Here is a 24197-nt window from a genome sequence, read left to right on the forward strand (position 1 = left end):
TTGTTCACCCTAATACCAGTTTGTATTAGGATGTACCAAATAATCGTAATAAGGTACCTTTTATCAGTTCCTTTGGTGGTAAGAACACCCAGTCAGCAGTTCTCAGCGTTTAATGTGCATCCCTGTTACACTGAATAGGCTCGTGACAGTTTCAAGAGCAGTACTGTCCATGAATCACAGTAAGACCACCTCACGGATATGCTACAACAAAGGAAATTTATTTAAAAATAAAACTTTGTTTTGTTTTGTATTTTTTTTTTAACTGACACAGGTGCATGAAATTCAAAACAAAAAAGCTCTTTAGTGGGCTGCATACAAGAATGAAAAAAATTAATAAATAACATTAGTATAACTTCTAAACATTAACAATGTATTTGCAAAACAAAACGAGGACTTTAAATCAAATGAACCTTAAAGCTCAGCTACTCTCTGTAAGAATATTTACCTTCTGTTTTTCTTATTCTTTACAGGTCTCAAAGGATTAAATACTGCTAATATAAATTTTTTTTATATTAATGACACTATTATACTTAAAATATTTTGTGAAAATCTCAACATTTTAACACTGATATTATATAAATTGGTATTCATTATTCAAGAGAAATAAAGCTACTCTTCCTCCCCCACCATGAATTTCAAAAAAAGATTTATATTAGGAATTTAAAAAATAATAATTTTCTTGTTTCCTGCTCTGATTTTAAACTGGGGCACATTAAAAAAAGCCACAAGAATTGCATTTTTGTCCTTAGTCAGATAAAATGCACATGTACAGCAGTTACGCTGCCCCTAGATTAGCTGGAAAGATGTACAGGGTCTTAGTGCATAAAGCAATGTGCTGTTCCCCAACCTATCCAGCTGCCCTGGGATTTGGGTAGCAGCTAGGGACACATGGGGAAAGCTTACAAAGAAAGCAAAAGCCACTGCAAACCAGCAGAGAGGCACTAACTGCTTAATGCTTAAATCTGCAGCTCTTGCAGAGAGGAACAAGACAAGTGCAGGTCAGCAGGCAGATTTCTCCACCTACAGGAGTAACAGCATGGCTGTTACCTCCCTCCTGTGGGAATTGGTTGTCTTGTAGATTCCCATACAGTTGGAAGGGTGGTTAACGCACTTGAGGGGCTGGAAACTTGGAATGGGATGCACACATCTGCAGTCACAGCTACCTGCTGATTGTCACTTGGTGAAATACAATCTGGTCCCACTGCATTTTATTACTCCTCTCTCACTGGACTGTATGTTGCTTACTTTGTTTCCTGGGGTGAGAGGTGGGGGACAAACAGCATTTTTATGACCAGAACTCTAATTGGTTTTGTTAAAAGCAAAAAGAATCCTGTATTACAATTCTACTGTCTTCACACCAAGCTTATTACAGCACCAATCCAGACAAGTCACCGTTAGTAACAGGGATAAGGTAAGAAACCTCCACAGTTGAAATGCTACAAAACACAGGGTAATCTTTGAAGTGACTCTCCCCGATCTCTCTCTCTCTCTCTCCTCCCGCCCACCCTCCACTTCCATCCCCTTCAAAGCAGTTGCACTCACAGGCATCGATAAGGCTAGTCTAGTTGAGGCTCTAAGTTTTCACAAGAGGATACTCAGATCCAGCCTGGAGATGCAGCATTCTCTTAAAGGCACTAGACATTTGGCTTTTTTTTTTTTTCCTTCTTTCTTCCATTTCTTTCTTTTAAAGTAAAATAAAACGTTGACATTCTGGAATAAAGACACAGGGGTGGGATGGGGCAATCATAAGGTTACCTCTGCAAAAGAAAAGCAGCAAGGAAAATACACCACAAAGTGCTTCACTTTACTCCACAGAGAACCACCTCAGGAAGCGCTGTTGGCTCGGCTATGCTTCGGCAACACTCGCAGACTGTTACAAACATTCACGTGTTCAAGGAGAAAAAGCCACTTAAGTTTCTCAGATAAGTTTAAGACACAAACAGTGGGCAGAAAGGACACATGCATAAAAATAACATCAGAGATCCACGCCACAAGGATTGCCTCAAATCTCTAATCCTGGAATGATGTCCACAGGCAATGAACCTCCATGGCCGAACCCTGAAAAGAAGTCTGTCAAAGCTTTGCTAGGCATGATCTAATTAGCAACAGGACAAGCCTCTGAAAATGGACTGTCCACAAGGACTAGGACACTGCTGCTTTGAACAACAGGCTCTCTGCACAGCAGGACAACAGTTCAGGCTTTTTAGCTGGTTAAATTTAATTGCCGTGCAGCAACGGCAGAAGCACTAACCCTGCTGAAAATGCAGCCACAGTGCACATTGAAACACCCGGGCTGACCGTGCAGAGAAAGTTATAAGCGAAGTGGCTGCAAAACCAACCAGGAGTTAGTGGCAGCTTTAGAGACAGATACCAAGAAAGGGTAGAAAAGAGTAGTCTTCACGTCAGAAGGGTCACTATTTGCTTCTGAAGCACATTTTGGACAAGCACAGACCACAAAATGATTCAGATACTCCAGAAATTCCTTGGTCAGTATCAAAACTACCACTGCATCATGCAGATGTAATAAGAGAACAGAGCTGCCCTTGTACCAACCTCAGCTGTTCCTGCACTAAACCTGCAACCAACAAGGTCTGAAAGACATACTGACCACGGCCTGCTATGTATTATTGTCACAGCATTTCACACAAAAACAACAAGACATGACCTGTTAGTTGCCGTCTGTCATGTGCACGGGCAGAGGAACAGCAGATTAAGGTATATTCCATGGAGGGCAGACAATCACCCTTCCCTTTACAGCTCAAGACTTCACTAGGGCTGGACTCTGCTCTCAGCGATGCACATGCAACTCACGCTGAAGTCACATGGCTTGACTTTGCACTATTACAGTGAACAGTAAGCATCTCCCATCTTGCACGAACACAAACCACAGCATCAAGCTGTGTTTGCAAATTATACCTCTGGCGCTGAAACAGCAGCAATGCTGATGGGCAGTGATTGTACCGCACAGAGAGTTGCTCTCCCTAGCATTCCAGGCGATATTTTCTTTACCAAAGAAGGGAGGAAAGGAGAAAAGAGCAGACAGTTCATGCATTTATGTCACCTGGATCCCACTGCACATACAACAATAAGGGTGGAGATTCAGAGATAATCATTATGTTCCACATAAAATGAGAATCTAGTACTTTGCTCCCTTCTGTAATATTTGCTATTACTCTTGTTAAATTCCCTCTGTCGATTTCAGGCTCCTGATCTGATTACCAGATTCTATAAAAGGGATGAATTACATCAAACAGTCTTGCACCCCTAAAGATATTTCAAGCCATAAATAGTCATTTAGTCACTACTGCTGTTCATTCATACTACTGACATTCAAGAGCGAGCCAAATAATTCCGGGCACAATCTGAAAAGTTAATGTGCACTGAATACATGCGCATTTTGTTCATTTGTCAGACTATGGTCTCTGAATCTCTCTTTGATTTAATTCCTCTCTGAAAGAATCAGTCACTTCGCGAACACCAAAGACACCCAAATTGAAAGGGACTGAGTAAACAGGATACTAGCAAGTCAGGTTTTTCCAAAATAATAGTTGAACACCAACTTTTAAAGTCCAGTTTGATTGCTTCATAACTATACAATTTCCTCAGATCTCCTGTCTGACACAAGCTCTGACAATTCCCTGGTGTAACGAAGGGGAAGCAAGCCCCATACTATTGTGACAGACAGCCTCAGAGAATTTTGTTGCATTTTTACTACAAAGCAGATACGATACTGATGAGATACATCGGTTGCACCTACCTACTCCACAAAACCTGGCACACAGGTGAGTGGCTCCCACAAGCGCTCTCTAAAGGAGAGGATGGAATGTGTGTGAAGGCCACTAGTGTGCTATAGCCACCATGCAATTAAGATAAATAAATCATCATATTTACCAGATGCAACATTCCTATAGAAAGTGTGCATGGGAGTATCCAGTGGTAGCTACTCAAATCCAACACAGCTGTAAGCAAGTTGAAGCACTGAAGCACAAGATGCTCTGGGCTAAAAAGGTAAGCAGCAGCCAGTTCTCCATGCCTACCCTCCCCAAAAGACTCTCCCCCCACCCCGCTAAGTTCAACATATCTAACTCCCTGGATTCCAGTGCCAGCAATGCGATACATGGTGAGAGAAATCCACCTCCCAGCACTAAGGAGTTAAAAATACCTGACTGCTGCCAGTCACACTTGTATCCCAGCTAAAGGGGAGGACTTAAATTGTGAGCAATAATTATGGGTACAGGAGAAATGCCACAGTAAACGGAAGCAATCTAATCATCTCTTCCTAGATCTCCTATGTATTCCCAGCAGAGGGCCACCTACAGACTGCTCTAAAAATCCTGAGCCAAACACACAGCAGTGAACAGGTCCCAATCTAGTACCACGAACCACAGGACACACCACATCAACCTGGAGACATTTTCCGAGCATTCAGTTAGAATTCACAGCACAAAACACTCGCCCACCCCCAGAGCATCAGCTCTGGAATCACTTGTCATGATACCTATTTCTACCAATGCCCTTTGAAACAAATCTGTACTCCCAAACAAGAGGCGGGGGTGAAGGACTCCAAAACGATGCCAAGACACACACTGTATACACATCTATCCGCTCCGTTTCACTCCATTGCTTTGAAATCTGGAACCACAGAAACCTGATAACTGATTCTCTTAAGAGGCAGGGCTGAATTGAGCACAATGTCTCTCAAGGAACCCCTTCCTCCTTGCGGTTGCAGCTGGGCTATGGGCTGCCCAGGCCGTTGGTCCACAGAAGTTGTAGGCAGGGAGGTGATGTGCTATGTGGCCACGTGTGCAGGGGAGGAAATGGAGACAAATTCCCGGAGAATATTCTTGGCCATTTCGACATTGTTATGGGCAATGACCAGCGCTTTCTGAATGTCCTGATATGAGTATCCCTGGCTCATAAGGTTCTCAATCTCACTGGAAAGTTGGGGCGATGTGCTAGTGTTGGTGACAGCACCACCCTGCTGACAACTCCCGGCTTTCCGTTCAGAGTTTATCCTCCGCGGCAAGGGCTTCGGCGGCCTTTCTGGAACTTGAGAGCCATCGGAAGAACCTAGAGGGAGAAACACCTGGGTTATTTGGGAAGAAGACAAGTGCTTGTTGCGTGAACAGGCAGCTTTAGAACACTGTAGAACCCCACCAGCCACTTTTCCCAGCCAGCCCGTCCTTGCAACTTCAGTTTATCTCATCTCCTCTTCCCTGGTGCACAAAAATGGTTACAGAGGTTTAGTAAATAATTAGTAAACCCGACTGGTTTTGCTTATAGAAACAAGACCAAGCAAATGGGAGCTATTTGGGCAAGCGTGTGAGCAGACCTCAGACAGCAAAACGAGAGTAAGAAAGAGGTCTGGAAAAACAATGCAAGTATAAGGAATATGCAAAAGATCTCACCACACATCCCAGTATGTGTCTAAGGCTTGGGAAACCCCCCTGGTTAACCACTCACTTATTACCTAATTTATCAGGCTCTGCTCTTTTCTAATGAGACCTGGCCATTCTGGTCTCAGGGCCAGGTCTGTTCCTGCTTTTGCACTTCTCTGCCACATCCCCCACTCCCTCTGCAACAGGCCCAGTGGAAGGGTACCCTACCTAGCAACAGTAACCCTGCTACAGCAGATCAGCAAACTCAGCCTCTTCAGCCTGTCCTCACCATGAATTATTCCAGCGTCTACCTTCCCAAGGGCCACATGTTGTATCCTCTTGTGAAAAGGTAACAAAAAAATCAGTCACTGATTTGCCAGTGGAAATCTGCCCAGTGTCTAGGAACACTGCCCCTTCAGATATCACTGTTTGCTATCCGATGTTCCTTACCGTTGTCTTCTCATTTTAACCTTTGACAGCTGAAGAAAACATTTTGTCCTACTTTTCAAATCACTGAAAACTTTTCAACATGAATGCTGAACATCCTAAGAAAAAGTTTGATTTGCCTTTCGGGGTAACCCCTCAGGTGCCTGAAGATGGCATTTTCCAATAGGATAAACTTCTGCAAAAAGCGTACAAGCCCTTAGAGTAAGAACTCCCAAACAATCTAGTTTAAAAGGAGCCCGCCGTGAAGCACTGGTGTCAGGAAGGAAGCAGTCACCACGATGCAGGCTCTCTGAAAAACGTATCAAAAGCACAACAGGCAACCAATTCACTGAAGCTGCCTCATCCATCAACATACAGTTCAACTCACTAATCTTCCAGGAAAAACAAGCAGCTTAAAAACAAACAAAAAGCCTTTTGTACAATTGCGAACAGGAACTCCCTCCACAATTTGCCTTAGAAATAGGTAGTTCACCATAAGCTGGATCATGTTTCAGAGACAGCAGGTCATGCTAGAACAGTAGCCATGAGTACGGAGCCTTGTTACAAGTGTATAGAAAGCTATGTTTTACGGTACAGGACATGAGAGCAGAGTCATCCATAATGGTCCATCCCACCTAGTAGCCAGCCTCCAAAAAGAGCCAATACCCCATGATTCAGACAGCAATGAAAACTCCCCAAAATCATAATAATTAGCCCCCCCCAAGCATTTTTCATCTGTAGATCTCAAGGCACTTTACAAAGGAAGGACAGTATCATTATCTCCACTTTACAGATAGGGAAACTGAGGCACAGAGACAGGAAGACCCTTAACCCTATGGTTACACAGTGTGGCACAGCTGGAAACAGAAAGATGGCAGATTCTGCTCCTCTTTTATCCCACCCATGGTATTCTATGAACGCTGTGGGGCATTGAGAGGAGATGCCAGGAAGGGCATGTGTGGCAAACCTATTAAAGTCCTGCTGCTTTTCCCAGGGCTGGAGGAGAGCATCCTGAGGAAGTGGAAGCTGGAAGTCTGAAGAGCAGACTCAGGGGAAAGTTCTTGGAGGCTCTGCAGGAAGGAAAGCTGGAATCTGAAACTTCCAGGCAAAGAGCTGGAAGACACTGATCAAGGCAAGGAAGACACCCTCTGAAGGGTGTTGCCAGCAGAATCTGAGAGGCAAGGTGTTACTTTGAGCTGCTCTTTGCTTAGAGTCTCTGCTAGGTTAGAGGACTTGGGAGCAGGAAGCACTGTTTCCTACTTCTCCCTCTGAGCCCCTTGTCACAGCTATCACATCCTCTTCCTCTGGGGGTAGCCTTTGATTCCTGGGGGGAAATCAGGCATGCTGAACTCCTCACTAGAGTAGCCCCACAAGATGCAAGACTAATAACCCGAAGGTGGTCAGTGCATCCAACAGATGTGACTGGACAGTTGCAGAATAGAAGTCCCAGGCTCAAACAAGATTTTTGCACAGAGTGAGCCTTGATTTTCTCTTACCAAGTCTGTGTGAGCCAGGACAGCACTATTTTCTACAGCCTGGAGACAGAAACAACTAGCAAGTCCCTTCTCTCTACAGAGTAGACATCACCAAACAGTTTCAGAACATTATCTCCATCTGCTGGCAAAGAATGATACCCAAGAGTCTGACCTAGCACAAAGAAAAGGAGGACTTGTGGCACCTTAGAGACTAACAAATTTATTTGAGCATAAGCTTTCGTGAGCTACAGCTCACTTCATCGGATGCAGAAGATCAAAGATTGGTCTTTCTTACTACCTTTGCCTGCAGAGTTATCAATGTCTTTAGGGGCAATAACATCAGAAAGCTCAGTTTTAAGTCCAGCTATAGTCTGTGTCTTACTTCCCCTGCCAGTGTGTGCTACAGGTAAACCTAATTTCCACAGAGGAGTATTCTTGATGACCAGGTGAATATGGAGGGTTTTGCCAACTGCTAATCCAAACACCAAATGGTTTAAATGGCTAGTGCAGCACGTTAAGATCTAAATCAACCCTAACCCTTCAGGACTGGAGTACCTCTGGAATACAGAACTGATTCTTCTCTAGCATAAAGGCAATAACAAGTTAGTGACAGAGACGCTTCAAAGATGTGTACCAAATTATCACATACTGCTGCAAAATCAGGAGGTAAGGGTGTTCACCTGTGATGGGATCACAATCCAGAGACATTCGGCTGAAGGCAGAAGTGGCATTGGAGATATCAGACAGTGTGCGACGAGCTGTGGCAATTGGTAAAGGTGGTTTGGGGATATCATATCCATCTTCCTCATTCTCAGACTCTTCTGGGCCATTGCTAGCACTGGCTGCAGCCATATCCCCCTCATCTAGAAAAATACACACACAATTAGCTCCAAGTGCTTGAACAGAGCCTTCCCTTTCTTAAGACAGGCTGTATATTCCATTCACATCAGTCCACATGCCTTCGCAGAGCAGATAGCTAAGCGTCTCTTGTTGAAACCCGAGTCCAGAAGTTCTTTCCAGGAGGCAGTGAGTAAAAAGTATCACAGTGGAAAAGTTGTAAATACCTACCCCTGCCTCACATGGTACATTTTTTAAAAAACCCAGGTGTCTCACAAACACACAAACTCTTCAGTTTTCCTGCTTAATTTTAAACTTTACACTATGCTTGCGGAGAAATGCAGATGCCTTTAAGATCAAATCCACCTTGGCTGAGTGCTCCCTGAGTTTCTGCAGTTGGCATTCAACTAGGCAGAAAGCAAAAGGGGGCACGAGAGACACTGTACACTTTGTGTCCCGCCAAACAGCCTTCTGCGGGCAGGTCTGCGTGTGCAGCTGTGGGTTGTTCTTTACCTTTCTAGTAAAGTTAACTATCTATCTTCTAATGTATCAATCACAGTAGTATCCAGGGCATAAAAAACAAAATGGAATTCATCATTCTGCCAGGAAAAGGACACAAACACGCCATCCCTCCATCAATATATGTACTATCTGGAGCATGCTCATTCTTGGCTATTCCCTTCCAAGAAGCAATAGCCAAGTCATTTTGAAGCTGTGTTAATGTAGAGCACGGGCTGTGAGAAGAGACAGGTCTTGCATCAGTCCCCAAAAGGGTCAAGATTTGGGTTCACCTTGATCTCCAATGACAGAAAAATCCTTGGGACATCAGTGAGAATGTTGGCACCCCAAAAAATTTGCCCTAGAGACCTGCCGTGTGATATCTCCACTAATCACAACTGCCACATTGGTGCGTAGGCCTTTGCCTACTCCATTGAGAATCAGCAACTTGAAATGGATCACACTAGAAAAGGAATGTGTCAGATACACACACAGGGACGAATTTCATAAATTCAGTAAAAATTACCAATAATAATGAGGAAAATTAATGGGAACAGCTGGAAACAGAAAGATGACAAGTCTGGGCTGACATTTTCCATTCCAGCTACCTACAGCAACTACCACTTCATACAAAAACCTTTATAACGATGATTTCTTTTAAACAACAGATGAGTGTCTTAAAGCCATGTTAAATTAGGTTCTCTTTACTGACATCCCAGTTTGCAGTCTGTAGGCAATGCCAATTGAACACTTACACATATGACAAACTATTTACCTTGAACACCAAGTGACACCTCTGTTAAATGATAGCTTAAATGCTATTTAAATTGGGAATCTTATCAATTCACTCCTACCCAATTTCTCTCATGGGTGCTTTATAATATGCATTGATGCCCACTCACCAGAAGTGTTGGTGGTCTCCAAGTCAGCAGATGTTGCCTGGGACTGAATGTTGTACATAGCTTCATACATACAGACATTATTTGGCTGATCACACTCCAACTCTCTGAATGAAAAGTGGAAAAAAGTGTTCCCTTAAGATATGCAACAATAGTTTCCTCCTCACCTACAATCTGTTACGTAGATTCCTCTCAGATGCATAATGTGATATGAAGCACAGCTCTGCTACCTACTTTCTTTCAGAGAATATTTGCTCTCATACACATTCTGACATTGTCTCCATTGCAACATAACAGATCGAAATGTAACTGGTATACCTGGAAAGTGAGGGAACAAAGCTGTACATGGAATGGCACATTTCTATGTCTGCTGGTGTCAAAGGAACAACAACAAAAATGGCCTGGGGGCAGGGGTGAACTGAATCCACTATAAAAGGACTCAGACCAGAGCAATGTTCACATTTCATTTACCCCACGACTCTAATCTAGATCTGGTCAATACCAGAGGGAACCAGGCAGCAGATAAACCACGGGACCAAAACCTCAGCCAGAATAAATGAACAAGCCTCCTTGGATAGGTGGGGTTGTAAATGCAGCAGACAACTATAATCTCACCGTAAACCGGGAGTCATTTCCAAAGGCAGCTTGATCTCTGTTTTTTGTTGGGCAGAACCAGGAGGCACCAGAGGCAGAGAGGATGGTGACATGTATTCAGTGTCCTCATCGCTTTCAGACTGCTCCCCCTGTTGCAGTTTTGGCACGGGCAGTGGTCTGCAGAAGGAAGAGGATCAAGAGCATGTGAAAACCAGTTCATCCAAACACCACCGCAATCAGTTTGAAAAACAGTTAATGCAAATAAAAACAAACCATGGTTAAGCCAAACAATTAAATCAGTTTGAAAAGCAGCTAATCCAAACAACAACAAAATGGCAACCATCAGCTCTCAAGCACTGAAAGTCAAAGCTTCAAGCCAGGCTTTTCAAACTGATTCTGACTGAAGCAACAACCTGGCTTATTGGAATTCCAAGCTATGTTATTGTGAGACCTGATTTGACGGTGAAATAATAAGCAAAAGTCTTGTCCAAGGTGCGTGGTAACAGTGCCATAGAGAAATCCTAGCCACTGGAGGATCTCACATTTCAACCTCATTTCAACATATACACTCCCTCATACCATATGTACTGCTGTGTCTAAGGCACAGGACACTGCACACCACGTTGTCTGAGACTGCAACAATTCTGGGTAATTACCATTCCAGTAACACTCGAAATTACCAGTTGTAGATCTAATACTAAGGATACTTGCTGAGAGATTTACTTTTCCTTGTTTGTATGTTCTTAACAATCCAGCGCTTGAATCCTAAACTCAGGCCATCTATATAATGTCAGATTCTAACCCTGCTACCAAAGAGTACTGAGATGTAAATAGAGATCCAGAAGTACATTTCTGCCCTCTCTACATCTACAGCAATCCTGAAACTGATTATCTCTACTACAAGAAAAGAGCCTTCATTCAAAAGTAACACACCTGACCGCTAGAGAGTAGATAGCATTGGCAGATGAAGAGGGTTTTATTTTGGGGTGCTCATATTCTGAGCCTGTTGGGGGGCCACTGTTCAAGTTCTGCAAAGAAGAAACCATAGGTTAGAAATAGCACTTCTGTCAGCAGATTCAAACAGACATCAATGTCTCATCACCCAAAGCACCAACTCTTGTCTGAGAAAGGAGAGCTTCTTTGACATTCTGAATCATCCATTTCAAGAAACCTTGTACCTGCAAAAGAATTTGTTGATATCTAAAAAGTACACTGGCTTTCAAACTCTGAAGAAACTTGGAGTTGGAGGAAGCAACAGATAAGGGTTAAAGAATGAAAGAAAGTAACATGTTCTGGGAAGCATTTCTTCTCGACTGAAATATACTGCATCGCAATGTGTTACAGATGGTGGTGGGGGTATCAGTCCCACACGCAACACAGACCCAAAGTCAACAGTGACTGTAAATTGCTGCCAACTGATCGCAACCATTTAAAATGAGCTGGGCTCTTAGTCCAGCTGTCAATGGACAAGGAAACCACATCCCAAAAAAGCCCACCACAACCAGCACTACCTGACCACCTTCCTGGCCATCTCAAAAGAGAAGCCAAAGGACTGAAGCCTCCCCTCCTACAGACCACTCTGGGCTGGGTGTGATGCATAATGTCAGGGCAATGACATCCCATGGGAGTATTTTATTGCTCACAGCTCTTGATCCAGCACTTATAATGTGTATGAAAAATGTGAACAAAAATGACAGTTCAGCTTTATCATCACTTCAGAGAAGTCTTATACAAGCAGCATTCCCCGTCTCTCCCGCTCACAGGAAGCAGGGTGCCACCACATCAAGTGACTTACCACTGTGGTGTCTAAGCTGAGTGTACTCCCATGCCTAGGAGCATCAGGTCTGGAATCCATCTGAGATGGTAGTGAGAATGGGAGCGAATGCCGGTTCGTCAACTCTCTTCCTGCCCAAGGGTCACTAGGACTGAGAGCTACAGACGGCGCTTTTGGAATTGGCCGCAGTGGCCAGGGCTCCCCCTGACGGCTGGAAGGTACGAGGGGTAATTTGTCTCTGGAAGGACAGTCTCCTGGTGTACAGGGTAAAGGACGTCTCTGAGGTCGACTCTCTGCCCCAATGGAATATGGCCTGTCTGGTGGGGGCGGTGGTGGGAGATCTCTGAGCGTTGGAGGTACCGGCAAAGGTTTATCTTTATGGAGGGGACCAGGAGCAGCCTGTAAGACAACATTAGACATTTAAAACCACAGCTTAACGAGCAGGAAGTCCAGCCCACTGCACTTATCCCAGTTAGGACGCTTCTTACACGAAATTAACTCTAGAGCAGCCGTAGAATGTGAAATAACTCCCAGCTATATCCTCCATAGACCTTTAGATACAACATTTAACCATTTATGGCTAGGAATACATACTAAGTCCCAGGGTTGCTTTCTTGCTGCCCACAATGGCACCATAAAGGATCCCTACCAGAATTCTCACTATTTCATCGAACTTCTTGTACAGATTGAATTCACAAGTGAATTTTTATCAAACACTGATTAATAAGATTGGTTATTTTCCCACCTGAGCTTTCAGCACCAACCCACAGCCTCTCCCACCCACTCCAAAAAAAACCAACAACCACTAACATGCCCAATGCTACCAATACTGTGCTTCCTCCTTCTACTGGTCATAAAGGAAATATGACCATCTCTTCCTTCTAACGCCCTTCCCCTTCCCTAGTTTTCTCTCTGGAAAAAGAAATGCTTGGGGGAAAACCTGGAAAGGGAATATAAGAACCAACTTCACCCAGCTAGGCTAGTAGCTGGAACAAACACAGTTCCATAAATGCAGCTCCACGTGGAGTAGTCAGAGGCGTACTGGTTGAAGACCAAGAAGGACAAACTGCTTTCTGGGGGAACTGTGGGCCCTCCTTGGATGGAAGAAAAGAGCTGGTCTGAAATGACTCGTGGAGAAGAAGGAAGAAAAGGTAGAGTCTGAAGAGAGAGTCAGGACAGTCCAACACTTTTCCCATATCTCCTCTGCATTCAATAAAGGACCTTGGAGGAGGGTGAACAGAAGACTTCACCTTGGAAGTGGTCCCAGGGCTGGAAGCTCCAGAAGGGATGGACGCGCGTTGCTGCAGAAGATCGAGTCGTGGGGGTACTGGGGGAAGTGGGGCTTGTGGAGCCACTGAGAATGGAGAAGGAGGGCGCTCAACCTGGAAAGAGAAAATAAAGAAAATGAACAAAGAGCCAAACTGTAGAGAAGACATCCTATCTAAAGCACCACGCCCCTCTTGCCTTCAAGTTCTGCACCTCACCTTACCTTGCTGCAGCTTGTAATGAAATTACTACATTAACACCGAGCATGCAACACGAGGTCATGTTTGTTTCATAGCACTGCAGCATTTGCCTGAAACCAACCTTGTGAATCACCAACAGGCCCAACTCTGGCACTCAGCCACATGAGCACATACCTAAAAACCTCGCTCTAAAATGCTGATAAATTGTTTGGTTGGACCAACTATTCTTTAATACTGGTACTGGATTTGCAGTAGGCATATTTTCTTTTCACCATCAGAGGGCATGCTCCACTACATTAATGGCAGAGCACAGTGAGCAGAGTTATATTATAGAGGTGTGCAAGTTGTCCCTTTGCCATGATGGGACGGCACGGCACTTACAGCAATCATTAGCGTGCACCAGGAGCGGTGTCAAAACCTTCCTTCTTGTCCTTGGATAACTGTTTCACCACCTGACAAATCAGAACAGTCACTCCTTTTTTCCTTATCTTTAAAAGAGTTGCTTTATGATACAGACTAGAGCATGGTAACTTTGAACAGCTTGACAGAATTTGTAAGTATCTGGTGCTGGCACATCCAGAGCACTTGCCTACTGCAAACCACAATGGAAGTCAGGTCATGTCAAGGGAACTGTATCCTGACCCCAAGAAATGCCAAGCTGCATAGCACTCATCTCCAAGACGGTGGCCTGGAACTTCAACTGCTGACTACAAAAGAATTTATAACAGGGATGAATCAATGCAGATTATCATTAAATCTGAACAGAGAATTCTTAATTAGAAGGCCCTATTTTATATAAAGTGGAACTAACTATTTAAAAAAAAGTCTGATTCAAAATCTTTTTTCCTAGGCACCAGAACAACTAACTGGTGATGGGCAAGTGGCAGCAATAAGCCAACAGAAAAAAAAAACCCACTGTGCAGTGATTCATAAAGAATGCCTTACTTGCACACATTTCCCTGGCAGGAAGCGGCATTGATGGAAGGCAGTCATCAGACCTTTATTACACAGATTAATCAGACAACATATTCAAAGATGACAGTCCAATTGACTTCCTCAGCAATCAGACTGCCCTCTACTTAGTTCAGTCATCAGCCCCTTGGAAAAACTTCTTCTCTAGCTGGTTGCTTATACTCAGCACTGAGGAAAATGACTTTCTGCTGATAAGGCTGATTACAGATCATAAATCAAAAGCAGCATCGCTTAGCACGCAGAGAAGTATTAGAAATATAGGTCTTGTATTTCAGTAGATGAATTATGTCACCCTGCTAATGGCTTGGACAAAGACCCACCTTCCAGGACAATATATACAATATCAGAGATTCTGGTATGTAGAACAATATCGCCTGACTGAACTGGTAAGTTTCAATAGTATGGAACTTACCATCTCTGTACCAACCGCAACCTGGAAATACAGAGGGCAGTTTCTATTCTGGGGCTCAACACCTCCAATGTGCATAGTCAACAAGACTCAAACCAGCTTACTCTGTGTCTATTGCCACATCCAGCAGCATGTGCTTAATGGGGCCTTTACCTTAGCACCGGCCAATTCTTTCATCATGAAGAGGGAATCATCTGCTCTGTCATCTTCATCATCATCATAGTTTGGGGAGGGAGCTCCCTCTGCACATTGCCGCAATAATCCTCCTCCTCCTCTGGGATCAAATGGGTCGACTACAATGGGCTCTGTGCCTTTGATTTCACAACGGCAGAAAGGACAGCCCTGACCTTCCGATTCCTGAAGGGGGTGGGGGGAAATGGGAAGAAACCTATTAAAACAACGGCTGTTATGAAAACAAGTAAAATGGACAGTAACTTATCAGACAAAGGAGTTTAGTATCATCTTTTTATTTGGTTTTATTTAGGTGTATTTTGGTGGAGGGAAGGAGTGAAACAGGAATTAAGACTGCACTATAAATACAGCATGATCCTTATCATTTGGAGTAAAACAAAAAAAAACAGGTTTTTAAAAAGCCCTCCCTCCCACACACACTATTCTTAAGGCAAGAAAGTAGCTGCTAGGGCACCAACAATGAAGAAAAGGTAGGAGAGTCTAGTGAGTAGAACCAGTTTTGAACACAGAGTCCAAAGTCTGCATCCTGTGGGGACAACACTCTAGCATCCTTTATTATTTTGCGGTTGGAGCAAGGCACAATAGATGTATTGATATGAATTTCACACTATGCTTTCAGCTCCACCACCAAATTGTCGGTACCCATAAGGATCTAGACCAGAGGTGGGCAAACTGCAGCCCGCGGGTCACATCTGGCCCCTGAGCTCCCGGCCGGGGAGGCTCACCTCCGGCCCCTCCCCCGCAGCCGCCATGCGGGCAGCGCTCTGGCCCACCGCTCCTACCAGGCAGCGCAGGGAGCGCAGCTGGCTCTGGCCGGGCGGCGTGCTCCTGCTGCTCTGAGCAGCATGGTAAGGGGGCGAGTGGGGGACCCGGGGGGGGCAGTCAGGGAGCAGAGGGCAGTTGGATGGGGCGGAGGTTCAGGGGGGCAGTTAGGGGACAGGAAACAGGGAGGGTTGGGAGTGCGAGTCACAGGGGTGTGGCTAGGGGTCAGGGCAATCAGGGGACAGGGAGCGGGGGTTGGATACGGGGTGGGGTCCCAGGGGGCGGTTAGGGGCAGGGGTCCCGGGAGGGGGCAGTCAGGGGACAAGAAGTGGGGGGGAGGGTTGTTGGATGGGTTGGGGGTTCTGAGGGGGGCAGTCCGGGGCAGGAAGTTGGAGGGAGCGGGGGGCCAGGCTGTTTGTGTAGGCACAGCCTTCCCTACCTGGCCCTCCGTACCCTTTCGCAACCCCAGTGTGGCCCTCGGGCCAAAAAGTTTGCCCACCCCTGATCTAAACAGTTTGAGAAGGAAGGAAGGAAAAGATACATCACCCCAGCCCAAAGACAGACCAACTTCACTCTGAAAGAGTGCACAAATGGGGCAATTCCTTACCTGCCATGCAGTGAGACAGGAAGTGCACATCAGGTGGCCACATGGCTCAATTTTCACGTCCTTGTCATTTTCTGCACAAATTTTACACAGCTGGAACGTGGAGCCCATCTCGCAGTACAATTCATATTGTTCCTTGAGGGAAGGAAAACAGAGATAATTCACTCTGGAATATAACGTGCCTCATTAGTCGTAACTACAAGAAATCCACCCCAATATTCACACAGAGAAAAAAAATCATAAAATCACAGCATCAAACCACAGCTCAACAGAAACAGACACTTGCAAAGGTTACATTGCAATTTTATGTGCTAGAGACTTCCGTAAGCAATGCTTCTGTCAATCTCTGGGAAAAAAAATGGACTTGAAGCTATCCTAAAGGAGCCTAGAAGCCTTCCAGTATAGAGCTTCAAGTTCAACTTAAGGTCACATAGGTCAGGGATAAAAGACGATATAGGAGTTAGTGTGTCCTTCTGCCAGCACTATCATATTACTCTAAACAAGGAACCCAAAACTTATCAGCCCTAGACAGAGATGAAGTTTTGTTTGATGTTTTCAATCCGTCTTCCCCAACCCAACCATTCAAAGATTTTTGTGTCTCTTACAAGACCTGATACAGCTGCTTCATACACAAGGAACCAGTGTATTAAGCAGATGAGGAGGCCAGAAAATGGAGAGAAGTGGTGCTAGTTTGACAGGACAGAGCCCTCTTGCTCACCTGTGTAACTTTAATGTGGTCCTGAGGTGTAGGCTCACACAAACCGGTCAGGTCAGGATTTTGATTCCGACCATCAGGAAATAAATAACTACAACAAGTAAACATAACATAAGATTTAAAGAAAGGCACCTTCCTTTCTTTCTAAAATCCCTTTTTAAATCTCTTTTTAAAAATGCAGAGGACAACTATACTTGAACACTGATCACTCAGCAAAAGAAAAACCTACCTGTAGGTTCAGCTTGGGATCACCTCATAGGGGCACTTTTCCACGTAAAGACTGAGCATCTCAGTTCTTTGGGAATCCAAGGTGCTTTGGTTTGAAAAGGAACTTTCAAACCAGAGAAAGCCCCCTAATATACCACATTTATCAATACGCAAACAGGAAGTCTGTTTTCATGGTTTCCCTTTTGCCAATGATCAAATTATTCTGTTTTTTTTTTTTTAATAAAAGGCACTCTCAGCCCCCAATCTTCTCTTCTTATATGACCCACCCTGCAGTGATGTCTTAATGATGAAACTATAACACCCGAATAAAGAAAACTGAGGTCATAACTCATAATCCTAATTTCTGTGACATCAGTATAGGGTCAAATGGAAGAAGAGACTACATTGACAGGAAACTACAAACCAGACATGTACCTTCAACAGTGGCATTGGGAGTAGAGACAAGCAATGAAAAAAATGGCTCTCTCTATGAACATTCTTGAGAGTCAAACTCCCTCTTTTAGAACGCAGTTCAGTAAAACAATCAAGCTTGTGAGCAGTTCCATCGACCTCAACAGGACAACTAATAGGTTTACAAGTGCTTTGCTGATTCAGGGTGTAAATAAAGAGGACGGACTGCGTAATGCTCACCTGCACAATATCCCTATCAGCTGCATGGCTGCTGCAAAATGCTGCACATACCACCAGCCAGAATGACACGAGACTGAAACGTGATAGGTACGTTCTATCAGCCCACTCATTTCTAAAGGTACATTAACTAGTGGTGGGATTAAGGCCAGTAAATCATAGGGGCCACAGCAACAGGATGCATTGTACACTCACCGCAGACTGAAAGAGCACAACAGGTGACAGGCTGATGCAAAGTTACTTACAAGCCTTCCCTGAAGCCATCTATCAGTGCTTGAAAAAGAGGTTTGTTGTGGGGGATAGTCTGGAGAATGTTCCCATCTGCAGTGACGTAACCGATGGCCCACTGACCGAGTCGCGTACAGCTCAATCGGAATATGTAACTGAAAAGAGACAAAAACAGAAATTCGTTTTGGTTGGATCAGCCAAGAAAACGTTAAGAACCAAGTAGGTAGCCTCTGTCTAGCTATCTCAAGATGAAAGATAAAGACAAGCTGAAGTAGCTGGAGGATTTCTACCAGCTTTTACCACTTTGCTCACTTGTAGCGCAAAGGGAGAACCCTGCAGTCTGATACAAGTGAAGCATCTAAAAACTCGTGTGTGCGCGCACGCACAATTAAACACAGAATCCACAGCAATAAGGATGAGTGTCCTCACACTCACTTGCTGTTTCAAATTAAGTTTTTTAAAAGATTATACAAGGTTTCCATTTTTAAAAGTTTCAGAGTAGCAGCCGTGTTAGTCTGTATTCGCAAAAAGGAAAGGAGTACTTGTGGCACCTTAGAGACTAAGGTCTTAAAGTACACAAGTACATTCTACTCCTTTTATTTTTAAAAGTAGCATGCAACCAGTGGTCTCCAGAGGTGAGAGGCAGTAATCTCCTCCCCTGCCACAGCGCACGGTAACAGCAACCAGCAAAACACCGAGTAAGGCCCCTCTGTCAGACCGACCCTCCTCTGACACAGCAGGTGCTGCAAAAGTAACTAACTAGAGGAGTTAGCAAGAGTCCTCAAAAAGGCAACTGCTACCAAGCACTAACCTGCCAGGTTTGTGAATGAATTTCTGAAGCCGAGCTTTCACCTCATCATAAGTTAGAAATGCCATGTAACCAGGATGAGTCACTGCTAGGCTATTCCAGTTCCTGAGCAAAGAGGACCACGGCTAAAGAAACAACAAAAGAAATACCATTAACCATGCACTTCCAAGATGTACCCATGCACATGATTGTCCTTAATCCAAAGAGGTCAGTTCTTCAATAAACTGGAGTTCTTATTCCATTGTAGGGGCTAAAACTTATTTACAATCAAGCAGCATTAGGATTTGAGTATCACCCCCTGGAGACAACACAAAATAGCAACAGGATGGTGACAAACCATACCAACATGCAAAGTGTAGCAGCAACAAAAAGGAAGCAGTGAAAGCCAGAAACGTAGATAGCGAGGTGTTTCAGTTGTAGAGACATTGGCCCTTTCCCCTTAACTACACAGGAAAAATTTCCTTAGCTAAGTCTTGGCATCCCAAGAATCCATTTCCGCCACACCTCTGTGATAATTCAATCAGAGAGGCTACAGTGGACTTGCCCGTAAGGTGATGGAGCAACAAAAAGTATCGCAAAGCTTGGAGATAACAGTGTTATAGTCTGCCAGTGCAAGGCTATGATTGGTGGCCATCCCTGGGGGAGAAGAATGAGGTATAAATATTGCTGTTATCTACTAGCGCTCACAGAAACAAAACTATGCAACTCGGTGTACTCTGTTCAACTAGCAACTGGACCAAAACACAAAATCAAAGAACACTTTCTGTATCCCCTTTAGATAGATGGAAGGATAGGCAACCTTAAAGGTGAGGAAGAATGGATAAATCAGAATGTTTACCAGGTAGAAAAAAAGGGGGGAAGAAACCACAAAGTGAGACATTTATCAATTTAGTAGTCAAACACCACTGGGACAGAAATCCCAGTCAATACACTTAACAAATACCAAGGGATAAGTCATTCTGCTCACAAGGAAGGCAGCCTAGGAATGGCTACCAGTCACACCATTCTGGGGAAACTGAGAGGTGAGACAGGGATAGAGACGAGTAATTCAGAAGATTAAGCGAAGGATTACAAACCAGAAACTATGACTCGGCTCTGTCACTGACATGCTGCATGGCCTCAAGAAAGTGACTTAACTTCTGTCTCAGTTTCTCTGTCTGTGAAATATGGAGAGCGATACCTAATGACCTAATCTCACAAGGGTGTGGTGAGAATATTGTCTGTACAATGCTGTGACTGGATAAAGCAATGTACAAATGCTAAGTGCTGTTGTTATTAATGCACACAAAGTCAAGAGACTAAGCATAGCAGTTTACAATACTCATAACTATAACTCCTCCTAAACCACTCTTCACATACTAGAGTAGAGAGAAGTACACAATTTGACCAGCCGCACTACAACCCTGCATATGGGAATTTTCAGCTAAACACATCTTAATTACAACCCACCCTATCACATGGGGGAAAAAGGCAAGTCAGAGCCCAAGTAGTAAGTGTTTGTACTTGTAAATATCCAATTGCCCCATCAGAAGCTGCATTCTTTATCCAAGTACTACTGATGACACAGATTTATTTTAGGTTTTCACCCAAAATTAATATTGATTCCATTCAACAACAGAGATGTTTATTTTATATAGAAAACACGATATGTTTATATAACATTTTGGTTGTGGCAACTCAAAAGCCAGGAAATCTGAAGTTCTATATTGTCATTCCAACCTAAATACGCCCTCACAGAAAAAATATCCAACAATAAAAGGGCACAAGGGAGAGTTAGGGATGGACTGATTGAGTGAGCTTCACATTTCCTGGCTCACAGAAGTTTATCATAACCTCAGTTTTAAAACTGACCTTTAAAGTGGGAAAAATTGATTCGGGGAGGGATATTGAAAGTGTGCTACAATTACGATTTATTTTTAGAAGGCCTTTTTCTCCCCTTTGGCAAGAAATATCACACAGTGCTACCGAACAGCAGAGTTCTAAATCTTAAAAATATTTTTATATTTTCATTTATATATATGGGGGGAAAAGAAAAGTCTTATTAGTATTAACAGTGTTATTTTACTATTTAAGGCCTAGTGTAAAGGTCTATCTAAGCAGTAGGCTACATATATTTCCAAAGTGTTTCAAGTGACTCACGTTCCTCTGCCCTTACCTGAAAGAGTCGGGTAAAGATATCAAATTCAAACACTGAAATGTAGTCATTGCATGTCAAGTCAATAGTCGACTTCAGAGCCATGGCCTCTAGTCCTGAACTGATTGGATGCACCTCATGCAAGGCCTGGCGGAAGGTCTTCCATGGGACAATAGTCCTGGCAGGGGAGGAGGGGAAAAATCCGCAAGTGTGAAAGGAGCTTAGAAACATCATCATGCAATGCCATAGTGTCACACTCTATATATGATATATACAGATGTGTACACACAGGCACCCCCAATTAGAAAAGGAAAGAAAGACAAATCCAACTGAACTCAGAGAGAAAATTACTCATGTCAAGCATGAGGGAGAAACTTCCCTGCATCACCAGCAAGCAGCAGCAAACCAGCCATCTTTCAATTCACTACTCTGCAAAAAGTAAAATGTTGGAATTGCAAGCCCAGCTCTGATCTCTCTTTCCCCCATCCCATTAACGCCTGTGCAGCCAACAGTTCACACTGAAAAACAGCATCTACAACACTTGCTGTCATAATTTGATCCATTTCATCTTTCAGCAGCAGGCACAGGAAGAGTTAATTTAAGTCTCCCTGGAGCAGAGACCGAGACAGTCAAATGACAGCACACAGCTATCTAGAGAGATGATTTGCCTGAATAAAATTTTCAAAAGCACCAAAGTAACTCACATGCCTGGGACTTAACCTTCTAAGCCACTCAGGTGCTTTTGAAAAATTTCCTCATTTCCATTGGGTAAAAAAATATACTCCTACAAAAGTTTTTGTGCTTTCCATAGCAGGCCAGAAGAACCAAGTATAGCTGGACTCCATAAACTAGATGCCTTCCTACATGCTGGAGACCAGAACCTGAACTTTCTATATAATTGAGCGTTTTTCCCTTTTGAAATATATAGTGGAAGTCTATAAAAAGATCCCTGAAAAGAGCTTACCAATCTTCAGGCTCCTATCTCTTGGTCAAGTCCAACTGGTTTCATTTTTTGACTCCTAACTGTTAATATATTCATTTAGTATCTGTGATGTACTAATTACACTGTTTACATGGTGTGTCTTGTTTAGTCAGAAGTCATTGTCCCATTCCAGTAAACCTTCTCCTCTAATATAGTGGAGTACATTTCTAAAATTAATACATTCAGTGTTTTATTAGATTTAAAAAAATAAATCTGACATTTCATTGGCCTGTACCTAAATATACATTGCACTTAAGTTTCTCCTTTATTCCATCTTAACTTGACCATTATGCAAACTGAGCAAGACAAGCAATACACAAATGCTAAATATTATTAGAGAAAAAAAGGGATTAGGAGACTGGAAAGACTAACTAAAGGAAAAGCTAAAATAACTTAATATGAACAGCCTGGCTAGCAGACAACTAATGTGGGGAGCACGATAACCATTTGCAGGCAGGAAGAGGAATTATTTAGGATGGCTGGAAGTTATGGGATTAATTAAGAAAAGGAAAGTTGAAGCTGAATGTCCAGGGAAACTTCATAACAGTAAAATAATCCCCCACAGAATGTGGGGAAAGACCCATTACTTGACATATTTAAATAAAGACTGGACAAGGAACTGGAAAAATATAACATAGGGAACAATCCTGCACTGGACCTTGGAGAATAAACTAGATGATCTAATAGGTCTTTCCCATCACTAATTTTATGATTAATTTGACAAAAGATCATCATACTCCATAAAGCAGAAGTAACATTTAAAAAAACAATACATCTCTTATATTAAGCACATTTAGAAACTTACTTTTCCCCAAAAGCTTTTCTCCAGAACTCTGCAGCATCTGCCTTGGTGATCCGGAACGTATCTCCTTGGAAGAGGCCACTTGGGAAAATGCCTTTCAGTTCTGCCAGCATATGGCTGAATATCAGGGACAATTTTGTCAGGTTACGCCTGCAAGAGATTACAAAGGCAGAAGTTTCTTTTTAAAAAGAAAAATGTGACTTTACACTGTTTGTGGGCAAGTCAGCCAGATTCAGAAATAGCTTGAAGAAATCCAGAAACTATCCCCCAACTGAAAAATCCCCCATTGGGAGCATTTTTCAAACATACATTTATAGTTCTCAGCACATTTTGTCCAACACATACCACTTAAAGAGATTTACATTCTGGAAGTGCTGGATACACATAGACTAATTAACTAACCCTCACTACCCTTCTGAGGTGGGGAATATTTTAAGCTTTGTTTTGTAGTTAGGAGAGAGGTTAAGAGACTTGCTCAAGGCTACATAGCAAGTCAGGTGGCAGAGCAGGATTAGAATTCAAGAGGTTTTGACTTCATGTCTCATGCTCAAGTCCTTACACCATGCTGCCTGTAAGGGACGCCACTTTTTAGTTAGGCAAAACTAAACTAAGGCACAGCCTAGTTCCTCCCTTACCCCCAAAGTCATAAGTCTTATAGGAGAGCACACCCTCTCCTCCAAAGGAGTCAAAATAACACTCTTCCTGGCTGAGAGCAAGAGCCTAGATGAAACTGACAGTGATGGCATGATAGAAACGTAAGAGAGATGGCTCTGGCTGGAAGGGGTGTTTATTTGCTCTCTTTCCTCACCCTCACCTTTATGTGGGAAGGCTCCTTTTCTCTTCCTCCTCCCCACCACCACTGGGTGTTGGGAAGGACAGAGCTGCAGACTAGGAATGGGGGTAGTCCAGTAGTTTCTGCCCCTCTCCATATGGGAGATGGTAAAGAACTACTGGCATGAATGCTGGTGTCAAGTGGAACAGGGAGAGTGCTGCTTCAATTAATGCTTTTTCTAAAGACAATTTAGGCAGATTGCTAGCGATCAGTGGGTTTCAGCAGCAGAAGAGCTGCAGAGCCTGCTCAATGGCCACAGTAGGTGGCCTAACAAGCTCCCTCACCTCAGCACTAAAAATGCCTTGACTATTGAACCACAGTGGGAAGGGGATTCACTCACATGGAATCATTTTTTAAACATGTTATCTTTAAGGACACTATTGTAGGGCAATACATCCCTGAATGCAGTGTTAGTTTGGATGTACACTGGATGCACCTGCTATTTCTTCACTGATTTTGAATACTCATGGTTTTGATTAGTTCTGTGAAAGATGCCATCTGCGGTCTCTAAACTGGAACTATAGTTTTCAGCCAGATGTCCCCATTCTGCTCATG

At 43.5% G+C, this 24197-nt stretch overlaps 1 protein-coding gene across 5 annotated transcripts in view; it reads right to left on the reverse strand.

Annotated features, from left to right (window-relative positions):
- Positions 1-88: 88 nt before the first annotated feature.
- CBL (Cbl proto-oncogene) overlaps positions 89-24197 on the reverse strand; it is a 54095-nt gene continuing 29986 nt past the window's right edge. For 4 of the 5 annotated variants that reach the window (XM_073321101.1, XM_073321102.1, XM_073321105.1 and 1 more), the window contains 14 exons: positions 22814-22960; positions 21048-21204; positions 18896-19017; positions 18102-18239; positions 17005-17092; positions 16290-16421; positions 14882-15085; positions 13132-13263; positions 11903-12280; positions 11041-11135; positions 10129-10284; positions 9517-9620; positions 7960-8142; positions 1504-5070 (listed from right to left, as the gene is read on the reverse strand). In XM_073321101.1, coding sequence (XP_073177202.1) covers positions 4790-5070; positions 7960-8142; positions 9517-9620; positions 10129-10284; positions 11041-11135; positions 11903-12280; positions 13132-13263; positions 14882-15085; positions 16290-16421; positions 17005-17092; positions 18102-18239; positions 18896-19017; positions 21048-21204; positions 22814-22960 — 2317 coding nt within the window. In that variant the 3' untranslated portion in view covers positions 1504-4789. Of the gene's footprint in view, positions 202-1503; positions 5071-7959; positions 8143-9516; positions 9621-10128; positions 10285-11040; positions 11136-11902; positions 12281-13131; positions 13264-14881; positions 15086-16289; positions 16422-17004; positions 17093-18101; positions 18240-18895; positions 19018-21047; positions 21205-22813; positions 22961-24197 lie in introns of those variants that run through there. The other variant, XM_073321103.2, reaches the window with a different exon arrangement.

The sequence above is a fragment of the Lepidochelys kempii genome, chromosome 22, assembly GCF_965140285.1.
Source record: "Lepidochelys kempii isolate rLepKem1 chromosome 22, rLepKem1.hap1, whole genome shotgun sequence".
Lineage (NCBI taxonomy): Eukaryota > Metazoa > Chordata > Testudines > Cheloniidae > Lepidochelys > Lepidochelys kempii.